General features: G+C 44.8%; 1 protein-coding gene across 1 annotated transcript in view; it reads right to left on the bottom strand.

Moving 5' to 3' along the window:
- Positions 1-21,272, bottom strand: part of LOC132466529 (testican-1-like) — a 29,938-nt gene extending 8,666 nt beyond the window's left edge. The window contains 6 exon segments of the mRNA XM_060063780.1: positions 590-704; positions 2,198-2,241; positions 2,244-2,329; positions 4,075-4,189; positions 17,716-17,761; positions 21,192-21,272. Of these exon segments, the coding sequence (XP_059919763.1) occupies positions 590-704; positions 2,198-2,241; positions 2,244-2,329; positions 4,075-4,189; positions 17,716-17,761; positions 21,192-21,272 (487 nt within the window).
- Positions 21,273-25,716: the final 4,444 nt, after the last annotated feature.

Genomic DNA, 25,716 nt, shown 5'->3' with positions numbered 1-25,716 from the left:
AATAATTGTCTGATTAGCCCTTAGTTATTAAACCTTTGCAACATATCTTATTTGAACATTCGATTTGAACCTGCTCACTGTATTAGAAAGATGAATTCATGAAAACTCCGAAACCACTCCATGGACACACATCTGAAGAACCCTCCTATCTATTACTTGTCATAGGTTTAGATAAGAATTAATCATTGATAATATGCTTAAAATGGTGCTTGCTAAAAAAGATGAGAAAGCACCATTTCAACTCCCTTCTCATCGGTTCTGTACGTAGCGATCATGTCTGTTGCTGCCTTACATGCACACGCACGCATACATGTGTGCATCAAGAACTACAGCCGTGTGTATCTGTGTATGTGTGTTAACAATAACGTGTAACATTTGTAACAACACATCAATGACTTCCAATCCCCTCTTTTCATTTTCGCTTTTACCTTGTCATGATGTGTCAAGGTAATCCACTTTAAAAAAAATAAATAATAATAATAATACTTAAGGCATTCTATTAACGAACGATCAATGGATCCCCGGAATCAATGCAGTTGAAATAATCCCATCAGACTTGTCAGGAGATCGCTCTCTACTCACCATCCTTGGTGGTCGGGGCGTGCTGGTCGGCTGGCCTCCTGACTGGGAAGACATGGGCACAGACCGTCACACTTCACCGAGAGCACCTTCCCAGACAAACAGCCGTGGAAGTCCAGCTTACACTGGAACAGAGGACACGGAGATAAACGCTCACTACGTCTATTCATCACCCAACACATGAAATATTTATCACACAGAAACATAATTCCAACCCAAGCGAGACGGCGCAGGACGTTGTCATCAGTCACCCAAAATCAATATTTGTTGGACGACGCCAGTGGAATTTATTTCCTGTTGCATGATTTGGTTTTATTAGAGGTGCCGAACAACCCACTGACTACATCTTTCTCTCTCACACACACACACACCATGACACACACAAAACACACGCACAAGCACGCACAATAACAAACACACCAAAAATAGCCTTGTTTTTCTCCTTTTACAACTTTATTGTAATTGGAGTTAAAGTTTTTCTCTTGGTGTCACCCCCTGAAATGTACTGTTGATTTTTTGACAAAAGTAACAGCAGCTCGATATCAATGAGGAGCTGTTGGAACAGAGACAAAGAAAGAACTGATATTGTGATGGGCTGCTATTTGCTTTTGCTGTGAGAAATGTCAATTGCATTTTGCCATTCGCTTTTGGCAAAATGCAAAACACAAAATGGTGTTTCATTGATTTAAAAAGGAGCCAAAGTCATTCTTGTCCGCCGATTAGCATTCTGGGTCTGTGCCTTATCTGCGTTCCACCATTTTAAGTCCGATAGGTTTATACGAAAGTGAACTCCGCCAGGTGTCCGGCCAATAAAGCAGGGAGTCAAACGCCTACAAGCAGCCATCCCCAGATCAGCCTCATTACATTAAGCATAGGGCACAACAACGATTATGGAGCACGCTGGCTTGCACACACCCAGGGGCCTGCTGATGAATAGGCCGGCCTCAGAGAAACAGATGAGGGTCCCTTTTAGCGCGACTCACGCTATAATAACCCTGGCTCTCAGTCACTCCCTGGACACTCACCCCCATGGGGGGGGGGGGGATAAGTACAGCAGGTTGCCATATTCAGACCACAATCATTAGCCTCAATGCCAGAAAACCGGACAAGAGTCAATACATTAAAGAGGAATGGGATAGTTACAAGGAAGGGAATCAAAGGCCTTGAAATTGGGGAACGGACGGAATCTCATTGCCCAGGAAAAACCAACGGAAGGCCGCGGAGCACTCATCCGTAATGACAGTACCTAGGAATCTGTGCAACACGAATACATTTCATGGGGAAGACAACCGAGCAGCCAACAGATAATTACTAACAAATGACCTCCACTTGCAGACACAGTGGGGGAGAGAGAGAGCTAGAGAGAGGGGGGAGAGAGGGAGAGAGAGAGCGAGATAGAGAGAGAGAGAGAGAGAGAGAGAGAGGAGCGGAGAGCGGAGAGCGAGAGCGCGAGAGAGAGAGAGAGAGAGAGAGAGAGAGAGAGGGAGAGAGAGAGAGAGAGAGAGAGAGAGAGAGAGAGAGAGGAGAGAGAGAGAGAGAGAGAGAGAGCGGGAGATAGAGGCATTCATTATGAAAGATGAACAACCTTCGAGCACGCGAAGGGAATAATGAGGCTTACCTTGGAGGAGTAGGTATGGCCATCGGAGCCACATACAGAACTGAGCGGCTCCCTGAACACGGCCTACATTTCCCATGAGCGCCTGCTTCAAGCCAGTGTTTGTTGCCTACACTTCCTTTCCTGGCTTTTACACTGTTAGAGACAGAACAAAAAAGAGACAGAGAATGAAATCAGGGGGTACATACACACATCGGCAGAGGTTCATCTGCCAAAACACACACATAGTGTACGCAAAACATGCATATATGGTGTAGAACTGCTTTACATTGTTGAAGGATTTTTTTTAATAGAATGTTTGTATCTGTAATCAGATATTATGCAAAAAAGCTGTGTCACATTGGCTAGGATGCCTCCTAGCCAATGAGGCACATCCTGGAGCTCTCCTAAGGGGCTACCTAAAACTGACATGCCCGAGGACAGCTGACCCCTAACAGCAGCCACATCTAATGAGCGCTCCCTAACTCCCTTACGGTAACCAAATATCGCCAGGCTACAACCCTTGCTAGCGAACGCTTGCTTCAACCCACCTCTTCCACTCATCAATAAATGATGACATCATTATTTGTATACTGATTGTGTTCAATGTCAACCGTCAGCGTGGCCTGACGTTTGCGCATGGAGCGGTTAGTGGACGTGGCTCTGCTGCTTAAGAGGGCGGTATCACAGGACGTAAGTCAAAGTCCAACACAGCTGGTTGGTCGATCTTGTTTTCATGACCTCCAACTGCTCACTCTGACAGTCTCTCTCTCTCTCTCTCTCTCTCTCTCTCTCTCTCTCTCTCTCTCTCTCTCTCTCTCTCCTGTTTGGGTGCAGGTATCAGCCAGGTGAATCGCAGCAGCCGGAGTAGAGGGTTTCTAACATCGATGTCAGAGTCATTACTCTGGCTGCCTGCAGGTAGCACACACCCAGGTGTCTCCCAGGGACTCACAATCCACCATAAGCATCTTCAGTTACATTACTCACACTTGTCAACACTCGATCACACGCAATCTGGGCAAGTTTCTCTCCCCGAGATGCTTTAGCGTGTTTTACTGACAGCACGTCTCAAGTCAACACAAGACAAATATTGAATGAGGGTGAAATCATATTAGTATGTCATATAGGCATATATTTAATTTATCAACAGATACACACATTGTAGAAACATTATACTAAAGAAATGGGATGTTGCTTTTATATTCTAACTAAATCATTTAGCTGAAATGTGTCCTGCTGGGAGAAGATTTTGCGGACCCAATTAATTCTGATCATTCCAATTAATTTCATTGTCAAAACAATGTCACAGTTCAAGGCATGAATAAGGAGGACGATTAAAACGTAAGGTTAATAATTGTGTGTTGGATATATCTAGCAGAGCAAGGCTTTGACACAAATAAATATATAAAACACAGAATTGCCCTTCCGCCCTTGCGAAACCATTTCAATTTAATCATAGGCCTGCTGCAAAATGTTCCACATGTTTTTCCGGAGGAAGAGAAGAGCCCTTTCAACTGAAAAATGGAAAAGCATAAATGGATCAACATGGTGCTGGTGAAGACACAAGGACCACAGAGCGCACGGTGTGACGGCGGTCTGCAGGCTGTTGCAGACAAAGAGAGGCATCAAAGTGAATTGATTGTGTTCTTCAGAGCCTTTAAATGGAAAAAACACCAAAGGCACTTTCACAGATAGCTAACATGCTTGGAATTACACTTGTTGGTTTTTTTGCACTTGAAAATATCATATTATCATCAAAACAAAACCAAACAAAACCCTTCTTAAAACGAACGTGATGATTTATTCATGACCCTCGTCCGCCGGCGCGCGTTGACAGTGCTTATCCCCAGCCAGCTGGTGTCAGTGTCAGGGTGGTTCTTATCGGAGGCGACCGCTCTCACCCAGGTGTCGGCTGCTTCCTGCGGGTGCACACGGCGGTGACGGAGTCCTGGCTGACACACACCTTGTGCGGAGGGCAGCGGACCTTTCGACAGGGGTCCCTAGCCGCGTCCGCACCTACGGCAAGGGAACAGGGACAACAAGTGCAAAGCAAATAATGAGATCGATAAACATTTTGCCAGGATTTGACCTTTTGTTGTTGTTCTACGATGATTCAGTCTTGTGAGCTGGCCAGAAATATTGGAGATTGGGATACAATAAGAAAGCAGGATTACACCAGGGTCTCCGTGGTGCCAACCCTTTTCACAACAAACAAACTTTTCCCAACACCAAGCCCGTCTCCCTACGCGTCTCCCTCTCTAAGGTGACATCATCATCGCCGTGGCAACAGATACCCAGCTGGCCTGCATCCAAGGTGGCCGAGATCAAAGCGCCTCATTGACTCTGAACATTGTTGAATTTCACGCCAGGCTAACAGAGCCGGCCCACCTGCAGGTCAGAGCCAGAAGGTTACCCGAGGACAGCAGAGGTGCCGGTGGGCCTGGGAGAAAAGACAACCGAAACAAGAGGCAAACGATGCAAAAACAAAGGGGTTTGCTGTGGAAACTAAAGGCGGAAACATAGTCTTACTGGTACAAAGGGTTCATCCCCATGATGAAAGCCAGTGATGGTTCTTAAGGCAACTGAGTACTGCGTTCAGCGCAGACAGATCAAAGCTTCATGCAGAGTCACTAGTGCACGGCTCCTAATAATACAAGACTGGAGCTTTCTTCCATTAGTGCTCCAATAGGGGTCTGTGTGAGAGTGTGAGAGTGTTTGAAAAAAGATTGGAGAGAGAGAGAGAGAGAGAGAGAGAGAGAGAGAGAGAGAGAGAAAGAGAGAGAGAGAGAGAGAGAGAGAGAGACAGAGAGAGAGAGAGAGAGAGAGAGAGAGAGAGAGAGAGAGAGAGAGAGAGAGAGAGAGAGAGAGACTCTACCAGCGTCTCAGATTTGTACCACTAGAACTGGACTTCAGACCCACCGGGAGACACACAATTTCAGAGACCTTGTAAAACCTTTATAAGCACATTTTGCTATGAGGTTGTGAAACATCATTCAACCAAGAAATGCTATCCTACAGCATTTGTGGCCCTTCCCTGATTTATGATTCGCAATAAAATACACACACACACACACATGCAAACCACCGCAGCAATATAAGGACACACCCTCTTCCTCATATGATGTCACTACAGAAAGGACAGTTGTTATGCATACTTGCATGGGGTTAGAAGTTAAAAATGCATGTATGAGGCATGAGATTGCCATAGTGTTTCCACCGCCAACCGACCCCTGCAGCCTAGCCCTAGTGTCTAAGCGACTATGAAAGTCAGGTAACGCCCTGCAGTTGCTCAGTGGAGATCACAAGCATAAAACTCTGTTCCAACAGTCCAACGGCCAAGAATCAGTGCACCATCACCACTGTAAACTAAGGAACGGGAGGCGTAGCAGCCTCACATCTGTTCCCTGCCCTTTACACCGCTCCAGCCCGGCTGTATGGGATGGATGTTTACGAGGACAGTCAATCACAGGATTAACAGCTCCTGGTTCGGATGACGCGGTATGTCCTGTTTGGTCCATGGAAGCAGTCCCATCGACACCCTGAGTAGAGACACAAATCTATTCATTTATACGCCCACGTCCAGTGTAAGAGGATTAACCTTAGCTCTAAGCCGACGCAAACCATGGTGACAATCTCAGAACATAAAGAGAAACAAAGAGTCATTAAGTATGAAGGGTTATATTTCCGGCGTATTGTTCTGGTAAAAGCAGCCAACTTTGATGTACGCGTGGACGGAATAATTAGTTCTGAGACAAATCATTTGCTTTGTTGTACATGATGTGGGGGGACAGACAAACGACATGCATTAATTAAATCCACAAACGTAAAGCTGTGTCATTTGTAATTATGAAGGCAAACGACGAGGCCTTGGTCCCCCTGTCAGCCGGGTGCCATGACAACCACAGGAGATGCCTGTCAATGAAACCTGAAGGCTCTCCGACTCCATTAGAGTCTGGCCTCAGCTTTATCAGTCACTGCCAGGGTGGAGAGTGCCTGTGAGGGGGTGAGTGATAGGGGGGGGGGGATGGATACCGGTGTGCGGACAACAAAAGGTCGCAGGACACTTGAGGATTAGTGTGTGTGTGATTGTGTGTGTGTGTGTGACCTCAGTGGCTCAAGGGAAATGGAATATTAAACTGCAATGTGTAATGCACACGCACGAATAGGTGCACACCCACACACACACACAAACACACACACACACACACACACACACACACACACACACACACACACACACACACACACACACACACACACACACACACACACACACACACACACAAAACACCTCTCTCTCGAACACACTGAACTAATAAAACTCGCCCACATAATGTCCCATCTCACGCAGATAACTGAAACATCCCATAATCAGAAAAATTGGATTTGACTCAAAGAGGTTGCTTCCACCGGAATGTCCTCTGTAACGGGGGAGGAAGGAGTAGTTGAGAACGGGGGAGGAAAGAGTAGTGAGAGAATGGGGGAGGAAGGAGTGGTGAGAGAAGGGGGGAGGAAAGAGTAGTGAGAGAATGGGGGAGGAAGGAGTGGTGAGAGAATGGGGGAGGGAGGAGTAGTGAGAGAAGGGGGGAGGAAGGAGTAGTGAGAGAAGGGGGGAGGAAGGAGTATTGAGAGAAGGGAGGAGGAAGGAGTAGTGAGAGAAGGGGGGTAAGGAGTACTGGAGGGCTGCAGGAGAACTAAAGGTGGTCAAAGTGACGGATAGTGATGATGACGATGGGTGGAGAGCAGACATTTTTGGTGCTGTGTAATTTACATTTAGGGCATTTAGCAGATGCTTTTATCCAAAGCGACTTACAATAAGTACATTTGTCATAAGAAGTGCATCAATATATCGCTGTCGGTACAGAAAGGATGTTCATAGAACCAAGTGCAAGTACCACAGAATTAAGGACTCATTTATTTTAAGTTAAATGTGTTTTTTATGTTCCAGCCGTTTGCAGAACAATTCCTGGTTGAATTATTATTATTTTTTTAATTACCTATGTTTTTTTGTTATTCATTTTATAATCAGTGTTTTGCCGTAACGTAACCCAGTTCACACGAGGCGACTTTAAATAAGGGCTGGGAAGGCCAGAGTAGCCACAGTCAACACTACTGCCTCCACAGGGAATGCAATCATAACAGCAGGGACAATGTTAAAGAACCTCTCTAAGGACCTTCCTGGCCACCATAGTCACCCATGGTACACAACAGGGCTCATTACTATTCAGTGTGCATGGGTGATTGTGGATTAGGTGACTTCATCTATTGACTTGCTGAGTCCATCCAGCTCAGCCTAGTTGATCTCTCTCTGTCTCTCTCTCTACCGCTCTCCATCTTTCTCTCCATCCTGCTGCACTGCACAGCTGTGGCAGGGTTTTTATATTATAGATCACAATACTTTTTATTGAAGTTGAAATTATATTATTATACACAGGGATTTAAGATTGACTTTGCATTAATCGTTAGGCAAAAGTTCACTCAACTTTCAAAAACAGGCATTGATCACCTTGTGAGATGTGAGAATGCGGATCTGCATAATGTTTCACTTAACCAAACAAAAAAAAGAAAAGTAAAGTCTGCGATGTCCAAGTCAGTTATTTTTTAAACAAGCCTTCTGAGAAACTTTGCCTCGGTGGACTATAACTTTTAAGTTACATTTCCTATGGTGAGATGAGGACAAGGAAGACGGAGGTCAAGATGCATCGAGTCTGTTTGTGCTTTGGTCTCCACAGACACAAATAAATACTGACACGATGATGCTGAGCTTCTGCAGTGTTTGGACCGGCGTGTGCGTCAGCAATTAATATTGTGCATGCTACTCCCCGCACAGACCGCAATAAAACCATTACGTTTTCTCCAGCAGACTCTAATTTAAGTAAGACGCTTCTGCTTAAGTCTTCATCCCCCTCACCCACACAATGTTATTAGATGAACTCCTACTGTACTGCAACAATAAAAAGGAGAGAAAAGCAAAAGCTTATGTTTGAAATGTCATCCCTACGCAGTTCATGAGTTTTCTTCTCCTCTCCCCGGCCCATGGAGGAGAGCAAGAGAACACTTTATCTTCACCAAGTCCTCTGACGTGGACTGAAAGGAAAGCTAGTAATTAATGGCCTATTAATATTAATAACATTAATAGGTAGTCAGCAGAAGGGTTGATAGAAGACGTGTGCGGTCACTGGGGAACACGGCGTCATTGACCAGCGATCAGGCCTCGTTCTTTCCAGTTCAATGTTCCCTCAGTCTCTTGATTTCCCTAGCTGTGTTCTACCGAAGAACAAATAAACAAGACAAAGATTCAATAAGTGACAGCCCCGGCAGCCCCCCCCCCCCACTTCCCACCCACACTCACACACACACACACACACACACACACACACACACACACACACACACACACACACACACACACACACACACACACACACACACACACACACACACACACACACACACACACACACACACAACCCACCCCTCCCTCCTGAGTGTTTTCTTCTAACTACCTCCATGAAGAATACGTTCTCCACTTTCAGGCTTCAGCAGGACTAATTAAAAAAGATGATGCTCTGCTCTAACCTGAGGGGAGGGGGAGAAGAAAGAGAAACAGACAGAGAGAGAGAGAGAGAGAGAGAGAGAAAGAGAGAGAGAGAGAGAGAGAGAGAGAGAGAGAGAGAGAGAGAGAGAGAGAGAGAGAGAGAGAGAGAGAGAGAGAGAGAGAGAGAGAGAGAGCCCCAGAGACAGAGACAGAGAGAAAGACACACACACAAATAGAGAGAGAGACATACGTAGAGAGTGAGTGAGTGAGTGAGCGTGAGAGAGAGAGAGCGAGAAAGAGACAGAGAGAGAGAGAGAGAGAGAGGGAGGGACAGAGTGAGTTTACTCCTGGGGATGTGAGTCCTCACCAGGGGAGGGACGGGGGAGGGAGGGGGAGAAGGAAGTTGAAAGCGGATGAAACGCCTCCGGAGAGGCTGGTGCGATATAACAAAATAAACACGGGGGAAATTTAAAACATGGCGTTTAAAACATAGCAAAATATCATTATAGATTTGAACGTAGCTGGGGAGACTAAACAAACACGTTGAGCTCAAATGCCCGAAGAAAAAGGAAAAATGATAAATCGAGAGAAAGAAAACTATTTATTCTCCTAACAGGACTAGAAACAAGGACACTCACAGACGGACACACTCTGCATTCAAAGGCATGGAAATACACTACAGTATTAAATTTGATTATTACTATTTTATATTATATGGTGCTACGCAGCTAGCTACAAACACATCAACATGCACCCACACACACACACCCCCCCTCAATAACACACACACACACACACACACACACACACACACACACACACAGTTAAGCCATGAGGCAAAATTCAACCTGACGTATTCTACAACTGGATATCTATTTATTCTTCAAATATGATGAATTCTGCTCTCTGCTCATCGATTCACCTCCCCTCATGGATGCACATGAATACATAACTGGTCGCTGTACTGCGGCAGTGGCTGAGGAGGCAGAGTGGGATTACTGGGGACCGGAAGCTTTGAAGTTTGATCCCCAACTCCCCCTAGCTGAGTGTCGAGTTGTCCCTGGGCAAGCCACATAACCCTAACTGCTCCAGGCAAGCAGTTGACACCACCTGGCGGTGTATGAATGAGAATGTTAGGGCCATAATTGTTAAGCGCTTTGAGAGGCCACTGGTTAGAAAGTAACATGATAACGGGCAGGTATAGTATACTGTCGGATCACAAGCAGAAGATAACCATGGATGGGTTAGCAGTCTGATGAGCTCTGTTCCTTCCCTCCGCTGTCTGCTGGAGGCCTGTAGAAGACCTAGTTTTGCGAGAGTCATCTAATTGCACCAATGACGCCATCGTGGGATCCATTATGGCAGCAGACTATGAGTTTCCCTCCAAAAGCCAGCCCCTGGCAAGGGAATAGGTCTGGGCTCCGACTCGTCTGCAGATGCCTTGCTGAAGGAAACCTGGTTTCTCTCTCACGTACTTTTCCCCATCATCTATCTTCTGTCTCTTTCCATTCCAAGCAATACAACCCAAATCTTTTTATTTCGGTTCCCTGGGACTTTATGTTTTTAATTTCCTTTCTTGTTCATGTGCTCCATATTTTCATCGCTCTCTCTTCATCTTATCGTAGCTGTTACCATTTTTCAATTGTACTTTCCGACCAGATATTTTTTTGGGCCTTCCTTCCTTCATTATTTCCTAGTTTCCTTCCAACCTTCTGTCCTTCCTTCCCTCTTCAAACTCTTCCTCGCTTCTCACACTGCTATGAGATGTTGTCGAGGATAAGAGATTGAGTCATTACCTCAAAGCCCTCTATTTCACTAGCCAGCCCCTGACTCCTAAAACGACTCATATCAGATTGTCTCTTGGAACACGGAAAACTTTCTTGGGAGCGAAACATTACCAAATAAAGTGGCATAATAGAGGCCTATTCAGTCGGAACGGTTGTGGAAATTGCATCACTTCTCTCAAGCCATCCTCAATCTCATAGCATTGCCACTGTGGTATTAGCCTTTTCCTTGCTTTGTTTCTACAAAGCGAAAAATAAACATTAAAATTGAAATTGTTTCTCCTTTGAAACTAAGAATCCAAGCAGGTATACGACCTTTTCAGAAAACAAACAAAACTAGAAATATATAAAATGTTGACATCCCCATAAAACCATGAAATACAGAAAATGTGTTTGAGCTTCATAATCCCCTACATTATCCTAGCAGCATCCACCATGCCCCTTTTCCAATCTTGAACAGAGATAATGATTACACGCTACCATAAAACATGATTTGCTATCAACTTTCATAGCGGTGGTTCATATCAGAGTCAGATCACTTCACATGCAATAGTTTATTCTGCCATTTATATCAGCAGCAGGTACATCAGAAAGTATCAAGCTATATTACTATCACTGTTCGTTGCACCTGAGACAGCCTTGGTCATACAGCAACCGAAGTTAAATTATAGAGTTTGGTTACTTTTCCATCAAGTATTTTACTATCATTACAATATCCCTGTTTTCTAAATCTGATATTAGACCTGCAGCCAACTGACAGTAATGCTAGGTTTAGCAGTGACCCGCGGCTAAAGCCTCCACAACAATAATCAGGGGTCCAGCTCTGATCACGGTGTCTGAATTTCCGCGCGGCAGGCCATAACAGGTTTGTATAACAGCGGGTCTGTGTATCTCCATGTCTGATAATTGTCATCTCCTTCATACCACCTGAGATGCCTGGCTGGGCTAATTGTAGTCTGGAAAAAAAAATGCAGCGTCAACCCACACTGAGAAGCTAATGGCTTTTTGTGGGGAGCGGAGTCTAAGACGCTGCGGCTGAACGTTGACTTTGGCATCATGCCACGCTTCCTACAATTTAAGAGATAGAAACAAAAACAAAGCCTCCCCTTCACGTCGTTGATTTTGGTTTCTTTCTTTGATGACTTTTTCACAAAAAAGTTAAATATTATTTGCGTTTACATTTATTTTAAGGGCCCCATTTCAAAATCGACCCGAGAGTGACATCAAATGTGGGCGTGTCCACCCTGACGTATGACGGATGGATCAATCCACCAGTTGGTACAGTCCAGTGGCTGGGCTGTTGGACTGCTATATCTATCATGCACCAGCACTGCCAGATGTAGCATTGTCCTGTGATGCTAGTCCTTCTAGCCGGACTGCTGGATCAAAGATTTGTTTGTCCAATACAGAATTATGGAAGGATGCGGTTTGATAGTTTTAGTAAAGCCTTTTGCTTACAGACTAAACATTACTCTTAAATGTCGAATGTTGTCTGTAGCACATTCAGAAGTGTTAACTAAATTAATTTGCAGCACACAAATTCCCCATTCAAATATTTGGCACTCTTTTACAGGGATCCTTCATCTCCAAAACCTCTCTCACTGACACACAAACAGACACAAACACACACTCATGCATTCCCAGATGGTGATTCATGCCTTCACAGCACAGAACCAAACTGGCACCAAACACAGACACGCACGCTCACACGCGTTGTAGGTGTCAGCGTTGAAATAGGGCGCTGAGAATTACAACCCTGCTCATTACCGACGGGTCTCAGCGGGCAGATAGAGAACAAAAAGGCTAACACCAGCATCCATATATCCTCCATCCGTTTGATCTACAGCGAGCTGGGTGTTGTGCCTTCTGCTAAAACAGCGACTTCAGCAGCACCGCAACAGTCCTGCTCCATCGATTCACAGCCTCGTTCTGGCCTGGAGTTGTGCTGCTGCTGCTGCTGGCTGTGGTGCAGGCTTGTAAAGCCATAGATCCAGCCTGGTAAGACCCCCTGACACTGGCCCCTCTCCCTGACCTGGGGGGTGGGGGGCAAGTGGTTGGTGGTGCGCTAACAGAATTACCCGGTTTTATTTTAATAACCATCCTAGGATCCTACATATTGTCTGCTAGGGCTCGGCGTCCCAAGGCAACCACGCCATTCATGCATGCTATCAGAGTAAATTTTCAGTCATTAAGGCAATATTAATTTCAGCTCATCTGATAAAGTCCCATTCATTTGGCTGACATGATTAAACTCTGATGATTGCACAATAACAGTATCTAATGTGTCCTCTCTGTGCCTCAGCAGGCTCTAATACTCTTTATTATACTGCCTGTGAGTGTTTGTGTGTATGAGTGTGTACTTTGTGTGTGTGTGCGTGCCTGAGTGTGAGTGTGTTTTGTATGTGTGCGTTTGTGTCTGTGGGTGTGTGTGTGTTTGTGTGTGGTTGGATGCATATGTGGTGTATCTTGTTTATGTGTGGGTGCGTTGTATGTTGTGTGTGTGCTGCATGTGAGGGTGGTGTAATTTTGTGTGTTGTGTGTGTTGATGCGTGTGTGGTGTATTTAGTGTGTGTTTATGTACGTGTGTGTGTGTGTTTGTGTATGCGTGTGTTTGTTTATGTATGCGTGGTTGTGTGATTGTGTATGTGTGGGTGTGGTGTACGTTGTGCGCGCCTGTGTGCGTGCCTGTGTGCGTGGATCTTCCCTGTGGCAGGGAGATAAGGTTGGTTGGTGCATGTGGGCGGTGATGGTGACTCACGTTTCACGGTAGAGAGAAACCATTAAAACCAGGACAGTTAACACAAAGTACAGAAGTGCCACGGTGAGAAGCACGGAACCAGCAGACACCGCCAACCGCAATCACATCCCCCCAAAGGGCCAATGAGTCGTGCACACCGCCCCGTATGAACTCTGGGCCCTCTGGGTACTACAGTGTTCTCATGTTTCCATCTCAGTGGTTCTGGAACTCTTTTTACAACGGTATCTCCTCCCAGGGTATTGCTACACCTAAGTACCCCTTCACTGGCAATTTTATTTAATATGAACAATGTTCGTCCATGTTATAAGTTGTGCAACCGATTATTTGGTGGAATACTTGTGTCCGAGAACTCCCGGTTACCCTTGAAAGTACCCAGAGGGGTATGCGTACCCCTATTTGAGAAACATTCTCTATATCATACAGATACACATATATCCCATATGATTGTGCCAGTGATAAATGACAAGATTTTGGACAGGCTCGGGTTAGTTACTGTGAATAGCTGATATCAGTGCGAGCGTTGCCCCTTTCCAGCCCAGATATGTCTCGGCTCATTAACGTGATTGTAGGTCGGTCAGCCTTTCAGCCTCTCCTCATAAAACCCCCCTTTTCAGTGGCCCCCCCCAAACTTGTTGCTATGGTAACTACGTAGTTATTTGGCAAACAGAGTGACGGAACACACATCAGTTTGAGGAAAGTGTCTGTATAATAGGATTATGATTATTATTATTACTTGGAAAGCAATCTTGATCTGGGTCATTGTCTACCCATCCGTAAATAATAATAATATTATTACAAAACATAAGCCCCCAAATGAACAAGCTCAGAGGGAAATACTGGCTCCACGCATAACGCCAACACTAGCATTATGTGTGGAATAAATAAACGAAGGCTATGGATATTTCATGGGGACATCCACACTGCCTGACTCTCCGCTGCATCAAACAATAACACAGCTTTTATAGCTTAAACTATAAATATAAACAGGGGCATTGTTGTTGTGGTTCTCGATACATGATAAGCTTATGCCCAAAGCAAACGTTGGGGTAACACCACAATGCTAAATAAAAAACGACATATTTTATCAAGGAAACCTTGAAAACTAAGCTTTCTGCGAGGAGGCTGGCAATGAAGAGCTGCTATACATAGCGCATGAAAGAAAGACCGAAGTAATGGAGGTGGAAATGGATGAGGATGCATATTGTAGGCGAGGACAGACATGCTCTTACATTCAAACCATATTGGTCAGCACTAATTCTTCCTGCCCTGGGCTCTTTTTCCCTCTTCCTAGTGCAGAAGACCCATCTCCAGGCACCCTTCCCGTCCATGACATACCAGTGTGTGTGTGGGGGCGGTGGGCGGTGGGGAGTAAGGAAGAAAAGGCGGATGAGGCTCTGAGCCAGGGGGGCTGAGGTGTGTCTGAGCTGGAGGAGGCTCAGCGCTTTTATCAACAGACCCACACCTGGGCCCAGCCAGAGCACTGAGCGGTGGACACACACCGAGCACCCAGAGACCGAAAACACAGCAGCCTCTCTCTCTCTCTCTCTCTCTCTCTCTCTCTCTCTCTCTCTCTCTAGTAAAGATCGGATGCATTGATATCTTAAGTATTGCAGTTTAAATGTTGTTGTGGGTGTGTTGAAGGGAGTGTTGGTAGATAGAGCAATGGTTGAAGGACTTTTTGGTTAATATTCTGCAGAAGGGGCTAAGGCCAGCAGTGAACTCTCACCGTGGATCACCACCATGGAGTAAAGCTCATCTGACCGGCTGTCATGCTGCGTCTAAGTGAGAGAAGGAGCATTTGACCGACCTGCGGCCGTGGGAGAGCATTTGTGTGTGCATGTGTATGTGTGCATGTGTGTTTGCAGGAGTGCGTGGGCGTGTGAGTGAGTTTCTGCCCTCGCACACCAATTTTGCCACCTGGCTGTAAATGGAAACGAAATTGAAGTAAATGTCAGTGCAAGGCTGACATTTTAATAGCTACAAGCCGGTTTAACTGCAGATTGCTGCATTCATTCAATTGGGTCAGGGAGGGAGGGCAGCAGTTTATGTGTGTGTGTGTGTGTGTGTGTGTGTGTGTGTTTGTGTGTGCCTGCCGGCTCGGGCAGAAACGTGCACACGTGGTTCCATATCGCCGCCTACACTCACAGGGAGGAATGTTAAACTGTAATGGCTCCATTACAGTTTCTGGGTCGATTTCACGATAAGGCCAACAAATTATGTAGTGTATCATTAGGGTCGGGCTCGTTATACAATCAGAATGGAACACAACATCTCCATATATTACGGGGGGGGGGGGGGGGAATCAGGGAGAACACTATGACAGTGATAATGTGATGATCAGAGAGCTATTTGCTACGAGTCTAACTGAGGACCCGAGGGAGGCTCCTTCCGCGTGATCTTCATCTTGATGCTTGCTCCCAAGGTCATCCTCAGCCGCCCTGCAACGCAGCCAGATTTCATCTGATCAGCGCCAGGTCTGACGGGGCCAGCTGTCTGGGAGAGAGGGGCCTCGTCTGACCCACATGAGTGGCACACGCACGCACGCACACACACACAGATGCAAAAACATACACACACACACACACACACGCACACACGCACACACACAGACATGTCATTGCCTGTTGTGGCTGCTGACGGCAACCTGGGCGGAATGACAATAACCATACACGTCCGATGGACCTTCGCTATGGAAACAGCTTGTCAGACATTATGGAGAAATATTCAGAGAGTCTGCCTAATCTATTCAGGGTTCGTTTCCTTAGCTCTGAAGCAGGAAGCATGCTTCTGTGTGTCTGGTTCCCAATTATTAAGAAACACATTGAGTTGCATAATGCTGCAGCCTTGTCGACAGGAAGAATTGACATAACCTCGATGCAAATATAACTCCTGATAATCGATGTTGTATGCTCCATCTATAGACTTCTGTATAAAACCGCAAAAACATAATAATTTGTTGTGCTATTTCTTTCTTTGTGGCATTTAAAGTATATTTCAATATTCAACTCATTCAAAGCCAACGAGGTGGAAGAAACTAAAAGACTTACTGTTTGAAAAACTAGTTGTTGAAAGCTCTATATAATACACCCCATAGCTTCAAGGGCAGCAATTTGATCTGAGTCACCTGAGTTTAGAGCCTGGCTGACCCTGCTGAGTCTCTGTCCACCAATGGGAGAGAGTCTCTCTCCGGCCCCCATCCCCTTATAAAACAGCCAAGCTCATTGTACAGCTCACCAGGGAGTTGGACAAAAGACTCCACAGAAAGACTGCAGTGCTCTGGTGATAAAACTAAATCTCTCGCGATTATTTACCGAAACTGAAAATGATGAAGTTAAGAGAGCTATAAAGACGAAATGGGGCAGTGTCTTGAATCAAACCACAAGGGTCAAATATATAGTGATGTTTACAAAATATGGCACAAGCGAGCTATCAAATGCCACCTGGTGTTTTTGTGTTTGTGTATTCAATTGATGTATGTGTTGATAAACACAATTGCGATATTCATCTTGTAAATCCTAGGGGCCATCAATCAAAACAAGTGTATGCGTGTGTGTGTTTGCTTGTGTGTATGTGTTATTTTTTGTGTGTATGCGTGTGTGTGGGTGTCTGTGTGTGTGTGTGTGTGTGTGTGTGTGTGTTTGTGAGTGTGTGTGTGTGTGTGTGTGTGTGTGTGTGTGTGTGTGTGTGTGTGTGTGTGTGTGTGTGTGTGAGTGTGTGTGTGTGTTTGTGTGTGTGTGTGTGAGTGTGTGTGTGTGTCTGTGTGTATACATAGGCGTGTGTGTTTGTGTTTGTTGAAGCGTAGAGTTTAGACAAATATATAAATAGTAAATAGGGATGGGAAAAAGTCAAACATAAAGATAGAGAAATTGCTTTCATTGTAATACCATGGAAATATAACAACAGTGTCCAAAATGCCAGAGAGGGACACAAATAGAGAGATACAGAGAGATAGAATCAGAGAGAATGCTAACAACACTGCTATTAACCGGACATGGAAGGTGGACAAGAAACATAATTGAACCAGCTGCACAAACACAACACAGAACAATGCTTTAGTGGACAAACAGCAGTCGATGCCGAGAAAGGTTCTGTCTAAACATGCAGCTGTCTGACACGCTGCCTGGCCTGGGATCAGTAATACCAGACAAACTACAACATTGTCCATGGCAATCTCTGTGAGCAGCCTACTAAATCCAACATGGTGATATAAATATTCAACCAGAGTGGTTGACTAGCAGATTAATAGCTTGTTAATAATTGTTGTTAATCACAGAATGTTGAATTTGGTTTGCTGATACACCATCTTTTTTGTGTCAAGGGTTGGGAAGCACGGCTTGGTTCTTCGGCATTGATTCCCTACATTCATGTGTGAAATCACCCAAAAGGATTTCATTGGTAATGGGCTAAGTGTTGACATGTCTGTTGCATCCGGTTATTCCTTAGGTGACACAACAACTATTACCTTGGTCCAGAGACTTTGCGGGAGGCCAGCTCTTGAAGTAGTCCTCCTGGGGTGAAGAAGAAGAGAAGTTAGAACAATAAAGTGCTTCCTACCTCTGCGTCTGTCACTGTACTTCCGCCAGACAAGCAAGCCAAGGGGAGGGGGTGTGCTGTGGTGACGTGAACAAAGCAGCCTTATAAAAAGTATGACAGAGAACATAAAACTAAAACTGTTCTAATCACTGATGGTCAAATTTAACCAAAAGACAATCTATGAAAGAAACAACGACAACAAATGGTGGAAATCTTGATCGTCGAGATAGTTTTCAATGATCAGGCGTAAGAGCAGTGATTGAGCTCAAAAATCGATGAGTGACGGTGGAGATCCAGTGATTCCAGGCTGAGGATGATATCTCCCTGTACATCAGAAGGCCCTGCAGTTTGGTATGCATCACGACAGGACCAGAGCTCTGGTAGAAGTCTGCTCTTTGCTCTCATATGCGATGGTTTTTTTTTCACAGAAGATAGTCATACTGAATCTTGTTATGATCCCATATTGGATCAAAGCCCCTCTCCCTCTTGAGTCTCTCTCTCTCTCTCTCTCTCTCTCTCTCTCTCTCTCTCTCTCTCTCTCTCTCTCTCCATCTCTTTCGACATCCCTCTAGTCTCCATGTCTGCTGGACAGGACATCAGAGGAGGATGGTCTCTGCTCGTCATGTTGAGTCTCTAGTCCCTAGTCGTATGCGTCTTACAAAACAAAATGGGCAGAGAGTATTTTCGTCCCGTCATCTTTTTGCTGCTGCTTTGGCTGTGTCCCACAACCAATTTGAGGGCACATTTTCCGCTCCATTTTAAGTGTTCATTATATATTGATTAGTGAGGAACAGAGCCTCCCTATTTTTATCTGTAGACCAAAGCACCATCTTCGGGTCAGATCTGCAGTGCACTGTTTTTCCGAATTATTATTTTCTAGGCCAAGCTTTTAGAGATACGATCTAAATGACAAGGGAACCAAGTTCTTGCAAAGTCTAATTTTCTAATTACTTTTTGTCTAGGAAGCCAGCCCACTTTAGCATTGCCTACCTAGATAACCTTGCTTTGCATCGAGTAGACGAAGGTGAACATCATGTCTAGACATGTTCCTTTAATTCTGCCACCGACTGAGTTCTATTCATCTTGTTATCTTCTCTTATCCCCACCGCTTTATAAAGGGTCTTCAGTTTACACCCCTCAGTAACTCACTAAATCCTCACCAGACAAACTATTTTCTATCCTTTACACACACACACACACACACTTCAAAGTACATTAGATGAAGCATATTTAGCCATGACGCCTCTTCATGTCAGCATCATCTTCATTTAGACGTGACAGAGGTGCTGGTGTTTCGGGGCGTCTGGCACCCGGGTGGGGCCGCTGTGATCCTTCAGCTCCAGCCCCCTTAAGGCTGGAGGTGCCAACCCATCCTTAGCTCTTACTGCTCTGTGTTTGTGGGCCCTATTTTAGAGGTCTGAAACGCAAGTGAGAAGCGCAAAACGGAAGTAGCTTTTCGGGCGGGTCTCTGCCGCTGTTGCAATTATACCGGCGGATAAATTACTCTTGCGCCCGGCGCAAATCTAAAAGGGGTTGCCCTGAAGTAGCCTAATTACCCGTAGGTGTGGTTTGGGCGTAACGTACAATAAACCAATGAGAGTGCCATCTCCCATTCCCTTTAAGAGCCATGAGCGCATTTGAACCTGACAAGTTGATATTTTGACAGCTCGTTTGCACTCTCTTCAAAAAAAAAACTTCAAATGGCTCAGTTTATGGCCAAATAATATGGCCTAATTCACACATGGAATAGCGTTTTCTTGTACAACTTCTGAAATACTGAGTCCTCATATAAATTGCGGCAAAGAAAACTTAACACACATATGATCTACGGTCCTGTGTCTGCAACTGTGGTTCTATTTATTGATATGCGGCAATACATTAACACACATCGTTTCTTACCAGTATTGCATACATTATCGTTATCGAGTTGTGTTCCTAATATGCATGTGTCCCCCCGTTAATGTACATTGCCATGGACTGTATTATGTGTTACGTGTTTATTTTGCGTGTGTTTAAACAGATGGATGCAAACACGCGCGCCTGCATTCATTCATTCTTTTTAACCCTCGATCGCGGTAAAACAATGTTACCTCACGATCAAATACTCATCAATACTAAAAGTTATGGGCTTGTACACGATGTCTGTGTCAAGATAGTATGTGTTTGCTGTACAGCGTTTGCAGATGCATTGATTTAAATACAACTTATTACCGCTGTATCAGCTGTTCTTTCACAAATAATTCAACCAACGTTATAATTCATCCTAAAAGGAGATTTTGTTTTGGAAGGCTGGGATATAGCCTACTATGCTCGAGTTTATTATTGTTATTATTATTATTTTAATGCATGGCATAGCCTACTACAGTGTTAATTCATGCAGCCCCTATGGAATTCTTTTTTTTCCACAATCCACATCATCGTCATAATATTTCAATTAGGCAAATCGTTTGCATGTTTATGCTGTGTATAGCCTACTGGTATGTAAGCTTATGTTGCAGTTCTGACCTGCCATGGTACGTCAAAATAGCAACACCAACTGCGCTATCCGCTAGTGCACTTAGACCAGTATTTGTCAGTCAGTTGTGCAACTGCTTTATCGGATAGCACCATGTATCATTTGCGCCGGAACACGCCCCTGCTTTTCGCCGACACGCCTCTCAGGGCGCAAGTTTAGTGGCGCAGGTTTGCTGTGGGGGAAATCTGCTTTGCGCCGGGTGCAAACTAGCAACGATACATGCGTCGGTGTAGAAAGTCAATTGCGCTGGATGCAAGATAGGGCCCAGACCAGAGTGTGTTTGTTTGTTTGCTTGTTTGTTTGTTTGTTTGTTTGTGTGTATGTGTGTTTGTGTGTGTGGTATAATGGGTGAGAGTGAGGCATTCATTGTACAATTGCTTAAGTGGATTTAGGTTAGGATTTGAGATTAGATTAGTTTGCACAGGAAGTGATGGAGCTTGATTCCCCATTGCTTTACGGTCTCTCCTGCTCCTAGCCCTTTTCGTTTTTCTTTAAAAAAAAAAGATTAACTGCGGGAATCTGTGGGGGCGTTGCCATGGTTTATTGTGTCCATCAAGATGGAGTGTTCTATTTGCAGAACTTCATCACCATATGCATTTTCACAATATTACACAAAATGAAGAGAGTGACTACATCATTGTTATGTAGGAGCACCATATTTAATGTGAAACAGTTCAGCATGCAAATATGTGCAAATTATAGGGCGGTACGCTCTGCAGATGATTATGCTGAAGGGTAAAAGTGCAAAAATGACCAGGCTCCAGGTCCACATATTGATGGTTCCTGGTATTCAGAGTGAGGCTGGGTGATTCTTCAATGGGCTTTAAATATAATGTGGACTCACTGCTGTCAAAGTATATATCAAGGGGCATTTAACACAGGGTACTCACCTCCACTTCCTTCACAGGCCAGCCGAGAGAAGAGATGCGACGGGCAGGAGGAGGAGGGGGTGAAAAGAAGGACAGGGACATGTCGTTAGTGAGGGTCAATCTGATCACCAGGACGCCAATCAAGTCTGAATGAGGTACAATGCTCCTTTTGAGTCATGATAAAGAACACAACATAAGAGGAGGTTCAATACAAAACTACTAGAAGTCCTGTAATGCAAATGAAAAGATTTTGCACACCCAGACATGCACGCACATGCAGGCGTACGTTCATCAACGCTGCAGGAACGAGTATGCAGAGAGTGCCTGACTGTGAAAAGTATTTGGATGTTCTTGCTGTATCTTCTACCCTACTCATATCTATATCGAATGCCATACTTCCATCTCACACACTAACCTCATTTAACCTCCATCGAACTTCATTAATATGCAGCACCAACCCCTTCAGGCTTGCAATCAATATTCCAAGTAAAAACATCTCAACTACTCCACGTCTCTGAGGATGCAGGCTGATCCAAAACAAGCGTGGTGGTGGTACAGACACCGCGGTTGGTTCCGATAATACTGTTGTTGTTGTTGTTGTTGTTTTGCTTGTCTCTGGTTGCACATCAAACACCGTGTTAATGAGGGATCAGCAGAGTGGCATGCACCCAAACCTCTCAGTGTTATTATTCAGTCATTAACGGTCTGGGGGACGACCTTTCCCTCCCCAAGATTCAGATTAAAGTTTTCACCCACTCGTCATCACTCAGGAGGGAACAAGGCGTTGAAACCCCCCTGTGTCACTCCAGCCCGTCGGAGTGATTGCAGAGATACGGAGATGGGTCTTAATTATCTTGTTATGCTTCTATGTCCCTACCTCTTCCATCCCCTGACCATGGTAGTGTTAATCAAACGGAAAAGGATTGGGCCGGTATAGACGTATCAAATATACTTTGAGGACAGGTAATTTACACAAAGGATTGATCTAATAAGGGTAAAATAGCATTGTAGGGTTAGGGTTAGTATGTATCATTTTCTATTTTTTATCCTCTTCCATAAGCCATTACTGATAATGACAGATTCATTATTTGTTATGAAAGAAAATGTATTGATACAACAGAATAACGATATGACTTGATCTGTTCTTAGTCGGTTAATTTGTGTGCGTGTTTACGTGCGTGCGTGTGCGTGTGCGTGTGTGTGTGTGTGTGTGTGTTTGTGTGTGTGTGTGTGTGTGCATGAGTCACTAAGAGCGCAGTGTTACAATGGAGGTCATGATTTCAGAGGTAACTGTCTCATCAAAGGTCAAGTTGTTGATAGCTGCTGGGCTATTGGCTCGCCCTCCACTCAGGGGGCGTTCACAGCACGCTCAGTTCTGCCCTCTCATTCCCATCAGAGAAAGAGAGAGAGAGAGAGAGAGAGAGAGAGAGAGAGAGAGAGAGAGAGAGAGAGAGAGAGAGAGAGAGAGAGAGACATAGACACAGACAGAAAGAAAGATAGAGAGCGAGAGAGAGAGCCAGCCAGCCAGCCAGCCAGCCAGCCAGCCAGCCAGCCAGCCAGAGAGAGAGAGAGAGAGAGCGAGAGAGAGAGAGAGAGAGAGAGAGAGAGAGAGAGAGAGAGAGAGAGAGAGAGAGAGAGAGAGAGAGAGAGAGAGAGAGAGAGCTGTGTATCGATTTTACTATGCATTGCGTAGCGGTCGAATACTTGGGCCAAAACAACAATAGAACTATGCCGTTAAAGCCCTTGTTTTCACTCAGCCCGTGTGAGTTGTTCCAATTGGGACATTAGCTTTACAATTCAAGAGCTACGACGGGGGAATGCTCATGCTGCAATCCCTAACAAGCTCCCTTCAATATCTGAAAAATGTATACAACTCTAGCACCGCTCACAGATAAATTGTCCAAACACGCATTTGCTCCTCAGTTTACATCTACATAGAGCTATCCAAATTGAAACTGAAACATTAAAAACGAAAAAGAGAAAAACACGTTTTCCCCCCGGTTCGGACATCCATAATGCGGAAATGGGAATGCGTGGCCTCCTGGTAGCAGCCCAGCATCCGCCAAGAATTACTGCCGAGTCTGATCTTTTGATTCACAATGCTGGAACAAACTCCTGTAACTCTGTTCCCCTCGCCCACCCCACCCTCACAGGGCCCCCCCACCTCTCAAAGCCTCTGCTGTGTTCCTCTCTGTAGCCTTTCTCTGCCTCCCCGTTCAGGCTGTTTGTATGGAAGGAGAACGTCAGGGGTGTGTGATCAAGACAGCATGCTGCTGAGGGATGGAGGTCTGGTGGGGTGTGGGTGAGCGGTGAGCACAGTTTAATGGCCACGCTGTTTGTAAATCATTCCATTCATGCTGCACCCCGGGCCTGGGATAGAGTGCTGAGTAAGGCCCAAAGCAACAGAAAAAGATATACAGGTATAAAGAGGTGCAGGGATTCACAGGATAATACGGAGCCAGCAGAACACCCATAGCGAGTACACACATCAATACACAATACACTCGCATACATATTTGATTTAAATAACTAATGCTTCTGCAAAGAGACCAACGTACTCGGCTATAGTGCTGCAGGTAAACATGGAAGATGGAAAGGAGAGGAGGAGGGAAAGGCCGAGAGGGGAGAAGGAGGTGTTGAGACAAGGAGAGGGAGAAGATGTGTGTGTGTGTGTGTGTGTGTGTGTGTGTATATGTGTGTGTGCGCTTGTGTGTGTTCGTGAGTATGCATGTGTGTGTTCGTGTGTGTCTATGTGTGTGTGTCCACGTATGTGTGCGTGTGTTTACATGCATGTGCGTGTGTGTGCATGTGTGCATGTTTGTGTGTGTGTGTGTGTGTGTGTGTGCGTGTGCGTGTGTGTGTGTGTGTGTATGTGGTAGCACAGCCTTGGGCTGACTAGTTGGATCTCATTAATATGTATAGACAGGCAACACTGAATATTACATTTGGTACTGATAGGATGAAATAAGAAACAGGACACACACATACCGACTAACACACACTTCACACGTATGTGGACATCATTAGTATACAAGCTGGACATGGTGTCTCTCATTTCATTTCCAAACTGTCCCCCAACACACCTAGCATCGAGTCAAGAACTCTATAGACACCGATATCATCTCAACCTAAAAACATGTGTCAGTTTTATACCAGGTAGCCAAAAACGAATAGTATGCTACACATTAATTCACTGCCAACTACAATACCCACGGCTTAGGGTATCATCATCATTTATTCATCTTGTCTATCCTCAAACTGCAATGGACTCACCCTTCCTTGTCTCCACTGCCTTGTCTTTTTAATGGTCAACTTACATTGATTGGTTAACAATTGTCTCTGCAACAGGCTGCTAAAGAAATATCAGACTTTCAGACTATTTCTTGAAAGAACTGTATCCAGTTCTCCCTTCAGCCTTCTATCTCTCTTTCCCATTGAGGGTGAGGTGAATCCCAATGGAGGCTGATTAAGAGAGTAAATATATATGAGTAGTTAAGCTAATTTATTTGACATTGGCGTTGTTCTGATGTATAGCAGCACAGGTGCAGATTGTTACTGTGATTCCATTCCATTCATCAGTTTCTTAGCAACAGACCGGACTTCACCAGCTTCCACCCTTTCTGGATCACTCTGGCTCAAGTCAGGAGCTCATAATGGCCCTCATTTATCAAACGAGCGTACGACAGAAAACGTGCGTAAAATGGACGTACGCTCATTTCAACGTTGAGCTTGGCATTTATCAATTTGAACGTGAGCGCAGGCTGCGATGAAATCTCACGTCAGGTCTGAGCTCGTGTACGCAAGTTTTTTTGGCGCAACACACGGGTATTTCACTGATGAATAGTGCAGCACAAGTAGCCCATGTTGCACATCTGTATTAAAGGCACCCAGTGCAACTTTCGAGGCTTAAAAATAAACATTCAATTTCTAGTCTTTTTTACACGTAGTAAGTTTCAATAACTCCATACCATTACATACCGACATTTAAGCAGCAAAGATGAGGCGTCGTTGTGTGGTGAGAACTGATACAAAATCGATAACAACAACAATGCCGCCATTTTCTTTATTTTTTGTAACCTACAATAAATAAAGCAGGCTTCCAGTCAATGGAAAAATGGCTTCTCCCCACCGGCGATTGTTGTTGTTTACGATTTTCTATCAGTTCTCACCACACAACGACGTCTCATCTTTGCTCCTTGAATGTCGATATGTAATGGTATGGAGTTATTGAAACTTGCTACGTGTAAAAAAGACTAGAAATTGAATGTTTATTTTTCATTGAATGTTTACATAAAGTTGCACTGGGTGCCTTTAATTACTAAATAAATTGGAATTAGCCCAGCCGTTCAAACAATTACAATCAAGTCAGCCCTAATTAAAAACAGTATTGCTATGAAAATAATTAGAATGTGACAGGTGAAATGTTTATTCAGCTGTCTATATAAACAGGTGCTTTGGCAAATAGGTGGTCGAGTCGCAGCGATGGCAGATCTGGCTCTGTTAGAGGACCTCAACGCACGTCTAAGACGAGAGAGAGTTTTTCGAG

The sequence above is a fragment of the Gadus macrocephalus genome, chromosome 10, assembly GCF_031168955.1.
Source record: "Gadus macrocephalus chromosome 10, ASM3116895v1".
NCBI lineage: Eukaryota > Metazoa > Chordata > Actinopteri > Gadiformes > Gadidae > Gadus > Gadus macrocephalus.
The sequence above is the reverse complement of the archived record's forward strand: the minus strand, read 5'-3'. Positions and strand labels throughout refer to the sequence as shown.